The sequence below is a fragment of the Condylura cristata genome, unplaced genomic scaffold (assembly GCF_000260355.1).
Source record: "Condylura cristata isolate star-nosed mole 26May11 unplaced genomic scaffold, ConCri1.0 scaffold00025, whole genome shotgun sequence".
NCBI classification, from domain to species: Eukaryota; Metazoa; Chordata; class Mammalia; order Eulipotyphla; family Talpidae; genus Condylura; species Condylura cristata.
Genome location: NW_004567126.1, coordinates 320670 through 332408, shown reverse-complemented (window position 1 = coordinate 332408; position 11739 = coordinate 320670). Strand labels below are relative to the sequence as shown.

The following is an 11739-nucleotide window of genomic DNA, read 5'->3' as shown; positions in this document are numbered from 1 at the left end:
AATATTGATCACTGATAAGAAGGCTGGCTAGAGGAAACAATGGGACAGCTGTGGAATGAGGACACGGTTTGCACTTTACAGAGGGTGGTCAGGAAAATTTTCTGTAAGTAGATGGCTCTGTAGATAAGGTCTAAGTAGGGAGAGAGGAAGCCATGAAAACATCAGGGGTGAGGCAAGAACTGTTTCCAGCATGAAAGTCTTGAGAAAGGAGCATGCCTGCTGTGTGCAGGGAATAATGAGGAGACCTGTGAGTGGAGTGATCAATGTGATTGTGGGTCATGGGATATGAAATGGGATCATGAGAGGCTGAAGGCAGCGGAGGGACAGAATCATGGAGATCTCTGATTCACTGACCAGAGCATCTGTTCCCAGGGCTGAAACTCTGGTACCTATGGCACCTTCTAGCTGGTGGGTGGCACAAGTGCCTCCGCACAGGCTAGGAAAGAAGCATAATTTCAGCACAGTGGACAGCACCTTGACCACCACCTGCTTTGTGCTGTCCATGGTTCCAGCCCAGAAAGGGTAAAGGGGGAGCTATAGAGTAGGAAGGAGTGTCTGGGCCTGCTAGAGAGGCTGATGATATGAGCCCTACCTAGTCTTGCCCATACCCCCATCTCAGGATGAATAATCTTGGCAGAAAACTCAGATTAAGGTGCACTTTACTTATTCAAAAAAACCTTTTCAATGTTGCTCTCAACTTGACCAAAGCAGAGCTCCAGTTTAGAATGTATGGCAGACCATGGTCCTCTTCTTCAAACCTCTCACGGCTCCCCATGGCACTGTTAGTAAAAGTCAAAGTTCTCTCTATGCCTCAGGGCCTTTGTAACTTGCAAGTGCCTCCACCTGAAATGTTAATTTCCCCCCACATCTGCATTGTGTATATTATCACAGAGGTTCACTCCTTCCCTAGTTACAAAACCTTTTTCAAATCACTTTCTCAAAGATCCGTCTCTACTGCCCTATTCAAAATTGCAAAAGGACACGAACTGACACTTCAGCTTCCTTTGCTTATTCAAACATTTTTGTGTGCACACCTTTTTCTGCTCATAGACTACTTACTCTTGTTTATGTTTAGCTGTCATCTCGTTTGCTAGAATGTCAGTTCGACCAGGACTGAAACCTTTTTTATTTTTTGGATTTATTTATACATACAAGAACTGGGGGAATAGGTCAAACTGGGGTACAGGGGATGAGAGGATTCACCAGAGACAGAGTGGGGAGCAGAACAGGTAGATTGACTGAAATACACTGCTGAGGGAAGCAGTAGATTTGCCATGCCATGTGGGTCACTCCCCGGCCTGGGATTGAATTCATGCTGCAGTGGTTGCAGACAGCTTCATAATGCTGCACTTTAACCCCTGTCCCCACTAGGGAGGGTCCCAAGACTTTGTTATCTCCATTTTAATAGTTCAAAATGCTGAATCCCCAGTGCCTAAAATAGGACCTGACACATAGTAAGTGCTCAAGAAATGTTTGCTAATGAAAAGAACTAATCAATTACAGATGGTGAACTAGTCATTTCAGGTAGAAAGATGGACTGAACCATCTATTCCCCACCCCCTTACCCATCAGCCCTCAACCTCCCAAGGAGGTAAGTGTCCTGTCAGAATATTAAGATGGGAATCTGAGAACTGAGAGAAGTACTGTATGTGTGAGAGATCTGCAAAACATCCACATCTCTACCAATACTCTCACTCAGCCTATATTTATGAGTACCTTCTTGTACCGGCTCCTGTTCTAGGCACTCAAGACCCAGCAGTGAAAAAAAAAAACAGACCCTATCTCAGTGAAACTGACATTCTAGGTGAGAGAGAGGCAATAAAATACATAACATTGAAAATGTTAAGTTATTTAAATAGAAAAAGATGAATACATGTTATTTAAATAGAAATAAAGATGAATAAACAGTTAAAGAGTGAAGGGTGTGTGATTTTACACAGATGGTCAGGGAAAGCCTCTCTGAGTAATATCTGGGCAGAGACCTGAATGGTGTGAGGAAATGAGCCACAGGGATATCTGTGAGCTGAGTGTTCTAGGCAAGAAAAAAAGGAGTGCCAGACCTGTAGTGGGCAGTGTTCACATGTTCCTGTGTATTTAACTGTTTGAGAGTCTGTGGTACAAGTGTCACTACTGGGTGCCTATACTTTTGGAGTGTTGCAATGTGAGGTGATTCATGGGTTGTATATCCTTTGTGGAGTTGAAGTGGGGTGTTTGGCATGTGTGTGCATAGCAATGGTATGGTTATATCAGTGTGGTTTGTACAGGGGAAAGGGTATGAGAGCAAATTTAGGAAAGAGATGAATAGGATGCTTTATATCAAGATAAGGCTGTGAGCATGTGAGTGAGGGGGATTTTGGAAGTAGAATATATATAGTGATGTCATGGTGTGTGTGTGTAGCATGTGGGGGTAGCCAGCTGTGTGAGTGGGTGTATTGGGGGATGTTGTGGATCTGTGTTCTGGTCCCAGAGGAAGAGAGGGAGCCCAGGAAGTCTGTTCTGCCCTGCCCCCAGGTCTCCTGGCAACAGCACACTTTGAAGTTACCAGGAAATCGAGTTGCCAGGGCAACAGGAGCATGAGTGGCAGCTCTGGGGCAAAGCCTGGGTAAGGAGACCAGCCCCCATCACTAACCTAATTCCACCTTCTCTCCCAGTTTCTCATTAACTCTACCTTCATTTTTTCATTCATTTAGGGACCTAGATTGAGAGCCTATGAGGCGGTCACCATCGGGGGCACGGGAGATACAGAAGTGAACACAGACAAGATCCCCGCAATAATGTTCCTTCAGCTTCCCAACCCCTATCGCTGTCTGTCGGTGCCATGCCTTCCCCTGTACCCAAGACGCCCCCTGGTCAGTTGAAACTCCTCAAAAGCCCTCAGAGATATCTGCTGACGTGCCAGTACTCAGATACAGAAAGGCAAAGACACAGTTCATCCATCTTTCCACTTCTCAGTTGTCACTGGGTGACATCAACAGAAACATACACGAGAGAAGCTAACACAATACTCATTTTCCAGGTGAGCAACCCGAAGCTAGGATTTTATGTCAGGGTTTTGGGCTTGCTCCCTCCAACACTCAGTGTTCTGTCTAGAGGATTAACTCACAATAACAGCATTTGTGTTGTCTCCCCCTGCCAACTCACCCAGGAAAGGGTCTTATTTCTCTCTAATACCCATATTTCTCCTTCAAAGTATATTCGCCCCTTCACCGGGGGAGGAGCTAGCAAAGGCCGGTCTAACCTTGATGGACAGGAACGTGGACCAATGGAGAAGCTAAGTGTGCCGTAACCAATGCGGATTCGGCTTGGGCAGGATTAAGGCCGCCGATTGGACCAAGGCACGTTGCGAATGGCGGAGATCCTGAGGCGGGCGCTTAACTGGGGCCGCCCGGCTGGGCCCCAGCAGGAGAACGCTGCTGAGATCGGGCCACCTTTGCTGCTGCTCGGAGGTCCAGGCTCTGGAAAGACAGCGCTGCTCTTGGCAGCGGCTCTGGAGGTGGCGGGGGAGGACCGAGGCTCCGTCCTCTTCTTGACCCGGGTGCCTCTGCAAAGCCTGCCCCGCGGAACCCGGGCCGGGCTAGATCCCTTGCGGCTGCAGGTAACGGAGAAGCGAGACCGGAGGCGGGTCAGCCTGTGTTGGGCGAGTCAAGAATTGAGTGACAAATACACAGCCCAATAGCGAGGAGGCAGAAGGATGCGCCTGAGCCGCCATCCTGAGACAAAATGAAGAGTATGGGAGAGGCACACCCAGCGAGGCTAATTAAGAGTCCTTCCAGTGGTGGAGTTAGCGAAAGGCGATGCCCTAAGGCCAGGGTCTGGGGCGAGTAAAGTACTAACCTTGGGCCCTCTCTTGGATTCTCGTTGCTTCCAGTGAAGCCGGAGTGTTGGGTGAAAATGGTTCGAGACGGAGGACCGCCAGGGGCGGGTTTTCCGTTGCAAGACTGCCCTAGAGATTTGGCAGAAAGACACACCTTGTTCTCATTTAATATGGGGATCATGTAGTTTTTGGAGATAAGTTAAGAGCGGGGTCCTTAGGTTTACTCTATTAAAGGTTTCACCAGAGCTCCCCTTTCTGCTGCCGGTGGCGAGTTTCCCAGGCGAGTTTCTCCACTACACAAAGATGTTAGTTATATTTGAAGAGCAGGTTTATTAGGACAGAAGAGTAAAAGACACTTGCATAGACACCAGCGGACAGGAAGAGCTGCGCTGAAAAAGGGGCAGGTTTGCTGAGTGCGGCTTGCATGGTTGCACGCTGGGGGCCTTGAGGAGAGTTGCCTCTGCTGAGGGAGATTAGCTTGGGCAGGCAGGAAGCTGCTGCCCTGCGGAGGGAGAGAATGGGTGGAAAGAAGCACCTGAATAGTCAGAGGTGGGTAGAAAGACTGCTGCCCCTCTGTGGGGAGAAGGACTGGATGGGGGTTGGGGGCCTCATCTCTGAGGGTGGATGTTTTGTCCCTTAATTCCCATACCTTCACCTTCAGGTCTGTGCTCCTGACACTCCCTACAGAGTCTGATAGCTGGATTAATGTCTGTGTTAATCTCTTTTACCTCCATCTCCTTGTATGAAACAGATTCCTGACCTGTGGCATTCTTTCCAGTTTGTCTATTCTTATCTAACATTAGGGCGATAGATTTAAAAAGTGTGTGTTGGGGCAAATATAATATTTGACCACTCTGAGCGCTATGCTCTGGAACCAGCGTCTTTCAGGAAAGTATGCAAGGGAACAGGGCTGCCATAGCTAGAAGTCTGGTTCTGTTACAAGGCAACCTTGGGTTGCCTGATTGTGGGTCCTCATCCGTGCACTTGAAGGGACTTATATAATAATATTCAACTGCAGGCACACACAAAAAGGTTGGTAAAGGATTTATTTACAAAAGTATGGGAAATGAGGAAATTAATATTTCAGGAGAAAGAGAGGGGGAAAATTGGTACTGTGTCCTACCAGTTCCACCAACCTGCAATCCCAATGATACGCTAGGAGCCAGTGAAAGCCAAGAGCCAAGAGGAGCAGGAGCAAGAAGAGTCAAAAACCAAGAGAGCTCCAAGGCCCCCATGTCTGGTTTTTTACCAAACCTAGCTGGCTAACTCCACCCTCAAGTCCCAGCAATCTTCCCTTCTGTGATGATGGGATTTGTAGTTTCCCTTGTCTGGATGGCTTTGGCCTGAAGTCGGGGATGGAGGCTACAAAACCTTGGAGCTCCTTCAGGGTTTTCTTTCCCCCTAAAAGTTCTCTCTCCTGAAACTTTTTTCTTTTCCTACCTCTAGAAGATCCGTTTTCAATACCCAAGCTCAACCCGTGAGCTTCTTCGTCTCCTGTGCTCAGCTCATGAAACCCCGGGGCCAGCCCCTTCACTCCTGCTGCTGGATGGCCTGGAAAAGTACCTCATGGAAGACCTGGGAACTCAAGGAACTGCCCACCTGGCTGCCCTGCTTCTAGACACAGCTGCCCACTTCAGCCACCGGGTTGGGCCAGGCCGGGGCTGTGGGCTCATTGTGACCCTGCAGACCCAGGAGGAAGGAAACAGTGGTGATACCCTGCAGCTGTTGTTGCTCCAGAGGTATTTCCCTGCCCAGTGCTGGCTACAGCTGGAGGCACCAGGTCCAGGTCCCCACCGCCTTCGAATCTGCCTGGAGCCCAGAGAACTGGGCCCTAGAGCAGAGTGGTGGATGTCTTTCCAACAAGATGGAGAGATGACAATCACTTCATGTGCCACCCAGACTGGTAATCCTAGTTCAGACAAGAGCTCAAGTTCTGAAGGCCAATCTTGAGCTTTTGACCACCTCTCTTGTTTCTCAAGGCTGGAAATTAACCTCAGGGACATGTACCCACTCTAAGACCTAAAGAATGTAAAGTGAATTTTAAACTCAATAATAGTATTGTGTACATATTATGCCTAAGCAATATATTGTTTAGTTTTGCTCTTTGTAACTATATTAAATGAACTTTATGAAAAATTTAATCTGAGACTTCCTTTTGCCACTCAACATTGTTACTAAGATTTAGCCATATTTTTTAGACCATTCCTTTTTCTTCATATAATTCCATGAGTGACTATACCCCAATTTATTAATCAGATTTACTTCTTTACTGCTATGAACATCCTTTCACATACATCCTTGCGCATGGGTGTACGTTTTTAGGACATACATCTAGAAGTGGAATTGCTGGAGCAAAAAGTACATAATTGTTGTTCTGCTTTCCTAGGTTATATATCAAATTGTAAATAAAAGTGATTAAAACAGAACTTCCATTGAACCACTTATAACATGGCTTAACAGACTAGAGCCCTATGAATTAATAATGTTATCATTATTGTTATTAGTTGCAGAGACTCTTTACATAACTGTCTTCTCCCTGGGACTTGTGAAAAGATGGCAGCCACTTCTCAGCTAGATCCCCCAAATAGTCCATAGAATCTTCTGCTTTTCTCTTTGCCTGTTGACTAACAGGGTATAGATGATCCATCTGAAGATTCCAGGATGGCCCTGTGGCATAGTGAAATCTATAGTCTGGAAGAGTCTGGGTTTCTGACTCATCCCAGGGAGGGCTACCCACCTATTTGAATGGAGGTATGAGAGAGAAACCATTTTATGTGTTAAGACATTCAGATTAGTTGTTTATTATGGCAACTGATGTAACTTATACTGAATACCTACTTTTATTCAAATTGCCAGATCCAAAATTTCACATTGAGCTCAAGGCCTATTACTATAGCCTGGGCCCAGAGAAATATGGGGTTTACAGAATGTAAGTAGAAACTATGATAGACTTATGTGAGAGTATATATATGTGTCTGTGTGTGTGCACACAAAAAAGATCATACATTTTGCAGTATTGCCTAGTAATTTCTGGAGCAGGATAGATTGGGCACACAGTCAAGTGAGCAGTGCCCTGGTCCTGAGGGAGACCTGCCTGAAAGTTTTTGGCCTGGACTGGCACTTGAAGTCAATCTGGATCTTAAAGAATCAAGAATCGGAGGTCTAGAGTCCTAAGAACATACCACGTAGTTGGGAGGTGAAGGCTCAGGAGCTGAGACGAGGCTGTTCTCATAAGGGTTGGAGTAGGGGTTATTGGACGAGCTCCCCTGGGCTCCCTGGGAGCCACGAGAACTGTAGTCAGTTGAAATGCCAGAGTCAGACACCATGAGGTACAGGTACTTTAGGTGGGGCGGTGTGGGGGGCAGTTCAAGGGGCAGTGCCCGTGGACGCAAGAGCTGAGAGCTAGGATCCAATATGGTGTACTCAAAGCTGGCAGCCAAGACCCCTTCTGGTCCAGGCTTCAGGGCCAAGGTGAATGAGCAAGAGGATGTGTCTGAGCCTTCATCCATGGTTGCTACGTCCAAACTGCCACCAGGCCCTGGGAGGTCCTCGTTAGATGGACTTCGAGGCAGCAACCACTTGTCCAGCACCAAGTAGGAGTCTTGGGCATGCTCACTGCTTACTGCCTCCAACAGGGGCCCCTTATCATCTGCCCCAGGCTCCACTGTCTGTGTCACACTCCAGCAGCGCTCAGAGAGGACTTCCACGGGGGCAGGTGGGTCCTCTGTGAAGGGGGTGCAGGGGCTCCACCACAGACATCCATCATTCTGGTACAGCCACAGCTAGAAAAATAGCACCAATCTACTCAGAGACCTGCGGTTTGGCCACAGGAACAGAGAAATCCCAGGTCCTGAGGGGACAGTCAGGCCACCTACCTGGAAGTTACCCTTGTGGGTGGTAAAGAGACCCTCAAACTCATTCTCAGGGCTTGGGATGCCAGGCCAGATCTTCTGCTTCAGAGCCCTGTGAAGCCAAAAGAAACAAAACTATGTCACTGAACACTCAACATATTCCTATAGCATTCTCAGGGACACAGATATTTCTGGCATCTGGTGATTGTGATGGAGACAGAGGCCTTGGGAGGCAGGGGCTAGAATAGGGTTTGAAAAATATGTAGAGTTCGATACATATGACTTTATATTCCCTTTAGACTGACCCAGGTGTGCCTGGAAGTTCATTTTGCTACTTCCCTCCTCACTCCTTTCCACGGCTCTCCCATGCATTAATAAAACCTGTTTTATAATGCAAGACCTGACCCTGTCACCACCCTGATATCATCACTCACCAGTCCCTCTTCACATACTTTGCCCTAGTTGTGACAGCTCTTCTTACAACTGCTTCAGTGTTTCATTCCCACCTCAGAACCTTTGCACTTGCTGTTTCTTTTCCCAACTTGTCACATGGCTACCTCCTACTAAACTTTCAGACTTTTGCTTTGAAGTCTCCTCCTAGGGGCCTTCCCCTACCATCCTGTATGTTGCCATATCCTGTTTATTTTATCACAACTTAGAATCATATATCTGTTGGTTCCTTTGTTTGTTGTCTGACAACTATGAGATCCACAAGGTGAGGGATATCTTATGTTCTTAATTTTCTCCCCAGTGCATAACACATGTATTTTTGAACTAAGTAAACGAATGGGACCTTGAAAAACAACAAGGAGATTACTTGGTGGACACGGTAGAAATGGTGTTCCAGGTAGAAGGAATAGCATGGGCCAGGTCTCGGGGATGGGAAACGACATGCTACTGCTTGGAACCACAAAACACTCAAGGTGGCTGCTCTAAGAGACTAAACTACAAGGCAAGGAGAGGCACTCAAGGAGTTAATTCTTCACATTAAACCCATCTGGTGAACTACTCAGGTAATGAAAATAGAGAAAGGAACTAACAAAATAATCCAAGAAGGGGCATCCACTGGGGTAGAAAGAACCAAAAATGTCCCCAAGAGCACAGAATTTTAGCTAAGTTTGGATCTGGTCTAGTTTGCATCCAGTCCAGCCACTGACTCCTTACTATGTGACACCGGGAAAGTGCCTGCTTGTCTCTGAGCCTATATTCTCCCAGAGAAAGGGGTCGTTAGAGGGGAGGAGTCTGAGCCAGGAGTCGAAATGGGACGCTCACCGGCGGTGGGAGAGCAGGGCGAGCACGGCCAGCAGCAGCAGTATGAGCACGAGGATGAGAGAGAGCGTCAGGATGAGGGGGTCCAAGTCTGGGGAACAGGGTAAAGTCAGGGTGGTGGGCTTATGGCATGCTCCACCCCAGGCCCTCATATACCCCTGCCTCGGGCATCACCACTAGTCGTCAGCAGCCACGCTGGCTCAGACCAGGCGCTCCAGAAGCCACCAAAGCTCGGTTCAGCCATACGTGCGCGTACAGTGAAGGTGTAGTGCGTCCCACCGCGCAGATTGCTCAGCACGCACTCGGTGCGCCCATCCGAGATCTCCACCTGGGGGGCGGGGGGGGGAGGCCGGGGAGAGGAGTGGTCAGTAAGACGGGGACAAGCGGAGAAGTATACTTGCGGGAAATACACTTGGGGGCGGACTCTGGAAGTACAGAACCAACCTGAGAAAGGAAGGACAGTGCCCAAGCATTGCGGTGAGCAGCAGGTAGCGGGAGCAGAGAGGAAAGCAGGAGGCGGTACCCAGAAAAGACTCAGGACCAATCAGAGCAGTCAACCACCGGTCGCAGTAGGCGGGGTCAGAGCTTAAAGAAAGCGGAACCCTGCGGAAGGGATGGGAGTTTGGGAACAAGGGATGAAAGGGCTTGGGTGCAGATGTGCGGGGGAGGCAGTAACAGGACAAGACGGTGGTCCTAGCGCTGTCTTGGGTGCTCGGGCGTCGGAGCAGGGTCTGGCGGGGTCAAGCCACGGGGGCGGGGCCGTGGTGACTGCCTGGGGAGGAGCTAATGATGCTGGGCCGGGTGGATCGTGGAGCCTCACCCTCTGAGTTCCTCCTGTAGAGCTGCCTGCAGAGATGTTCACCTCATAACGGATAAGGCTCGTCATGGGTGCCCCTGGAGGAGGAAGCCAGCGCAGTACCACGTGGCCACTGTCGTTGGCCTGTCGCGCTACCAGTCCAGCGGGGGGATCCAAGAGCACTGCAGAGAGGGGGTGATGAGGTGGGCGGAAGCCGTGACCCTCTCCCCCACCACTCTCCCGTTCCCAGCGAACTGACCCACTTCGTTCACGTGGATTATTCTTCTATAGAGTAGAGCGCCCGAGGAGTCCGCTGTGACTCGTAACTCTAAGGGAACGAAGCTCGACGTGTCGGCCGTAGGCAGCGAGCACCAAAAACGCACCAGGCCGCGAGACGTGGGCGCCTGGTGCAAGGGACAGGGCTTCCGTGGCTCACCCCTGTGAATCAAGGAACCGGGAGGAAGTTGGTAGTGGGGACGAGGGAATTTGTACCGCCCCGCTTTTGGATACTATCACCAGAGGGCGTTTCAGCTCTGAAGTAGGTCTGGGATTTGGAGGAGTATTGTCCTGTCTCTGAAGTTCGGGATGATCACGGGAGTGTTCCAGTCCTGGCCACTAGGGGGGCGAGTCAGCCGAGACCCCGCGACCTTCCCACCAGGGAACCAAGGGAGGTGCCATCCGGTTCCTGGCACCATGAGACGTCCCAAACTGCCCCTCCACCTCCACCTGTGGGGTGCTCCATCTGCCGGGTCGGACTCACTCGTGTTGGTAAGAGAAGCTGTAGTTCTGCGGGCCGACCCCTACGCTTGCCGCTTCCTCCCAAAAACACACTAAGTCTTCCAATCGTTCAGAGAAGCACAGAAAGTCTTTGGGACCGCGGGCCGCCAGCAGAGCCACTGAGGGTGTGGTACAAAGAGGGGTGTCAAGGAAGCTGAGCCCTGTCCTCAGTCCTCAGAGCCCTCCCCACTACTTTCCGCTGCCTGGGAAGGCCGATAAGAAAAATGTCCCGCCCTGCTCTATCCAAACGGGCCCCTTGGATGGGTCCGCAGAGGTGTGGGCTCCCAAACTCCCAGGAGCAGTTTACTACCTCACCTCTCCGCACTGCAGAGCCAGCCCACCGCACGGTTGACTGAACCGCGCTCGGCTTTCAAGGTCTCAGCCTTCCACCGCCCGCTCCCCGCCCCCACCTCCCCTAGCCCGGACGCGCGTTCCGGTAGAAGGGTGTGTGGAGGAGGCGGGGCCCGGTATCAGCTCCTGCAGGCTCCCAGCTACCTGATAGCGCCAACCGTGTCCCCACTCCCTTCCCTGTACCCGGCAGAAAAAGGGATCAGACGCGCGCACGCAAACGGTGTTTACAGTCGCCTGCTGCCCAGCCCCTCTAACTGAGACCAGGGCTTTAACTTTCCCAACTGGAGAGTTCACTGGATCCCCTCTCCTCAGGGACTCACACTTCAGAGCCTAGTTCCAGCACCATCCCATTAAAATTTATATATCTACCTCCCCCAGGACCCAGTCTAGAGATTTAGACAACACCTATTTGCTCCCACCCCACCATCGAAAGCCCCACCAGGACCAGGTCTAGGGGTTCAGGCAACAGATTTTGTCCCAGGACTCAGGCTACAATTTCAGACCCAGCATTACCCTCCAGAACCATTCAGAAGTCTACACACACACCCATCCTTACCTTTGCTTTCAAACCTGGGGTCCGGAGTTATGGTGGGAGAAGCCCAGGCGACCCCAGCTAGCAGTAGACAGAGGGAGCTAACTCCAGGCCAGAGTGGTGCGCTGAGGTGGTCCATGATATAGCTCTGCCAACCCCCCCTGCCCTGCCTCCCACCCCCACCCCCGGGCTCCTCGCGTCTCCTCCACCTCTAGCACAGTCCAGAGCTGGGTCAGCGGCAGCTGCCTCCGCCGGACACAGCTGACCAGGCTTTCCCGGCAAGACGCCTAGAGTGGCAGTTCCCTGGAGGGGGCGGGACCAGCATGCAGCCTGGTTTGAGATAAGAGGG

The 11739-nt window shown here is 50.4% G+C and overlaps 2 protein-coding genes across 2 annotated transcripts; one reads left to right on the top strand and one right to left on the bottom strand.

Moving 5' to 3' along the window:
• The first annotated feature begins 3327 nt into the window (after window positions 1-3327).
• Window positions 3328-6743, top strand: SWSAP1 (SWIM-type zinc finger 7 associated protein 1). The gene is made up of 2 exons (XM_004688732.2): window positions 3328-3595; window positions 5261-6743. The coding sequence occupies exons 1-2, from the start codon at window positions 3347-3349 to the stop codon at window positions 5762-5764; spliced, it is 753 nt and encodes a 250-aa protein (XP_004688789.1). The 5' UTR covers window positions 3328-3346; the 3' UTR covers window positions 5765-6743.
• Window positions 6744-6840: 97 nt separating this feature from the next.
• Window positions 6841-11537, bottom strand: EPOR (erythropoietin receptor). The gene is made up of 8 exons (XM_004689004.2): window positions 11415-11537; window positions 10491-10626; window positions 9990-10168; window positions 9755-9912; window positions 9109-9262; window positions 8938-9025; window positions 7690-7777; window positions 6841-7596 (listed from the first exon to the last, which is right to left on the bottom strand). The coding sequence occupies exons 1-8, from the start codon at window positions 11527-11529 to the stop codon at window positions 6985-6987; spliced, it is 1530 nt and encodes a 509-aa protein (XP_004689061.1). The 5' UTR covers window positions 11530-11537; the 3' UTR covers window positions 6841-6984.
• Window positions 11538-11739: the final 202 nt, after the last annotated feature.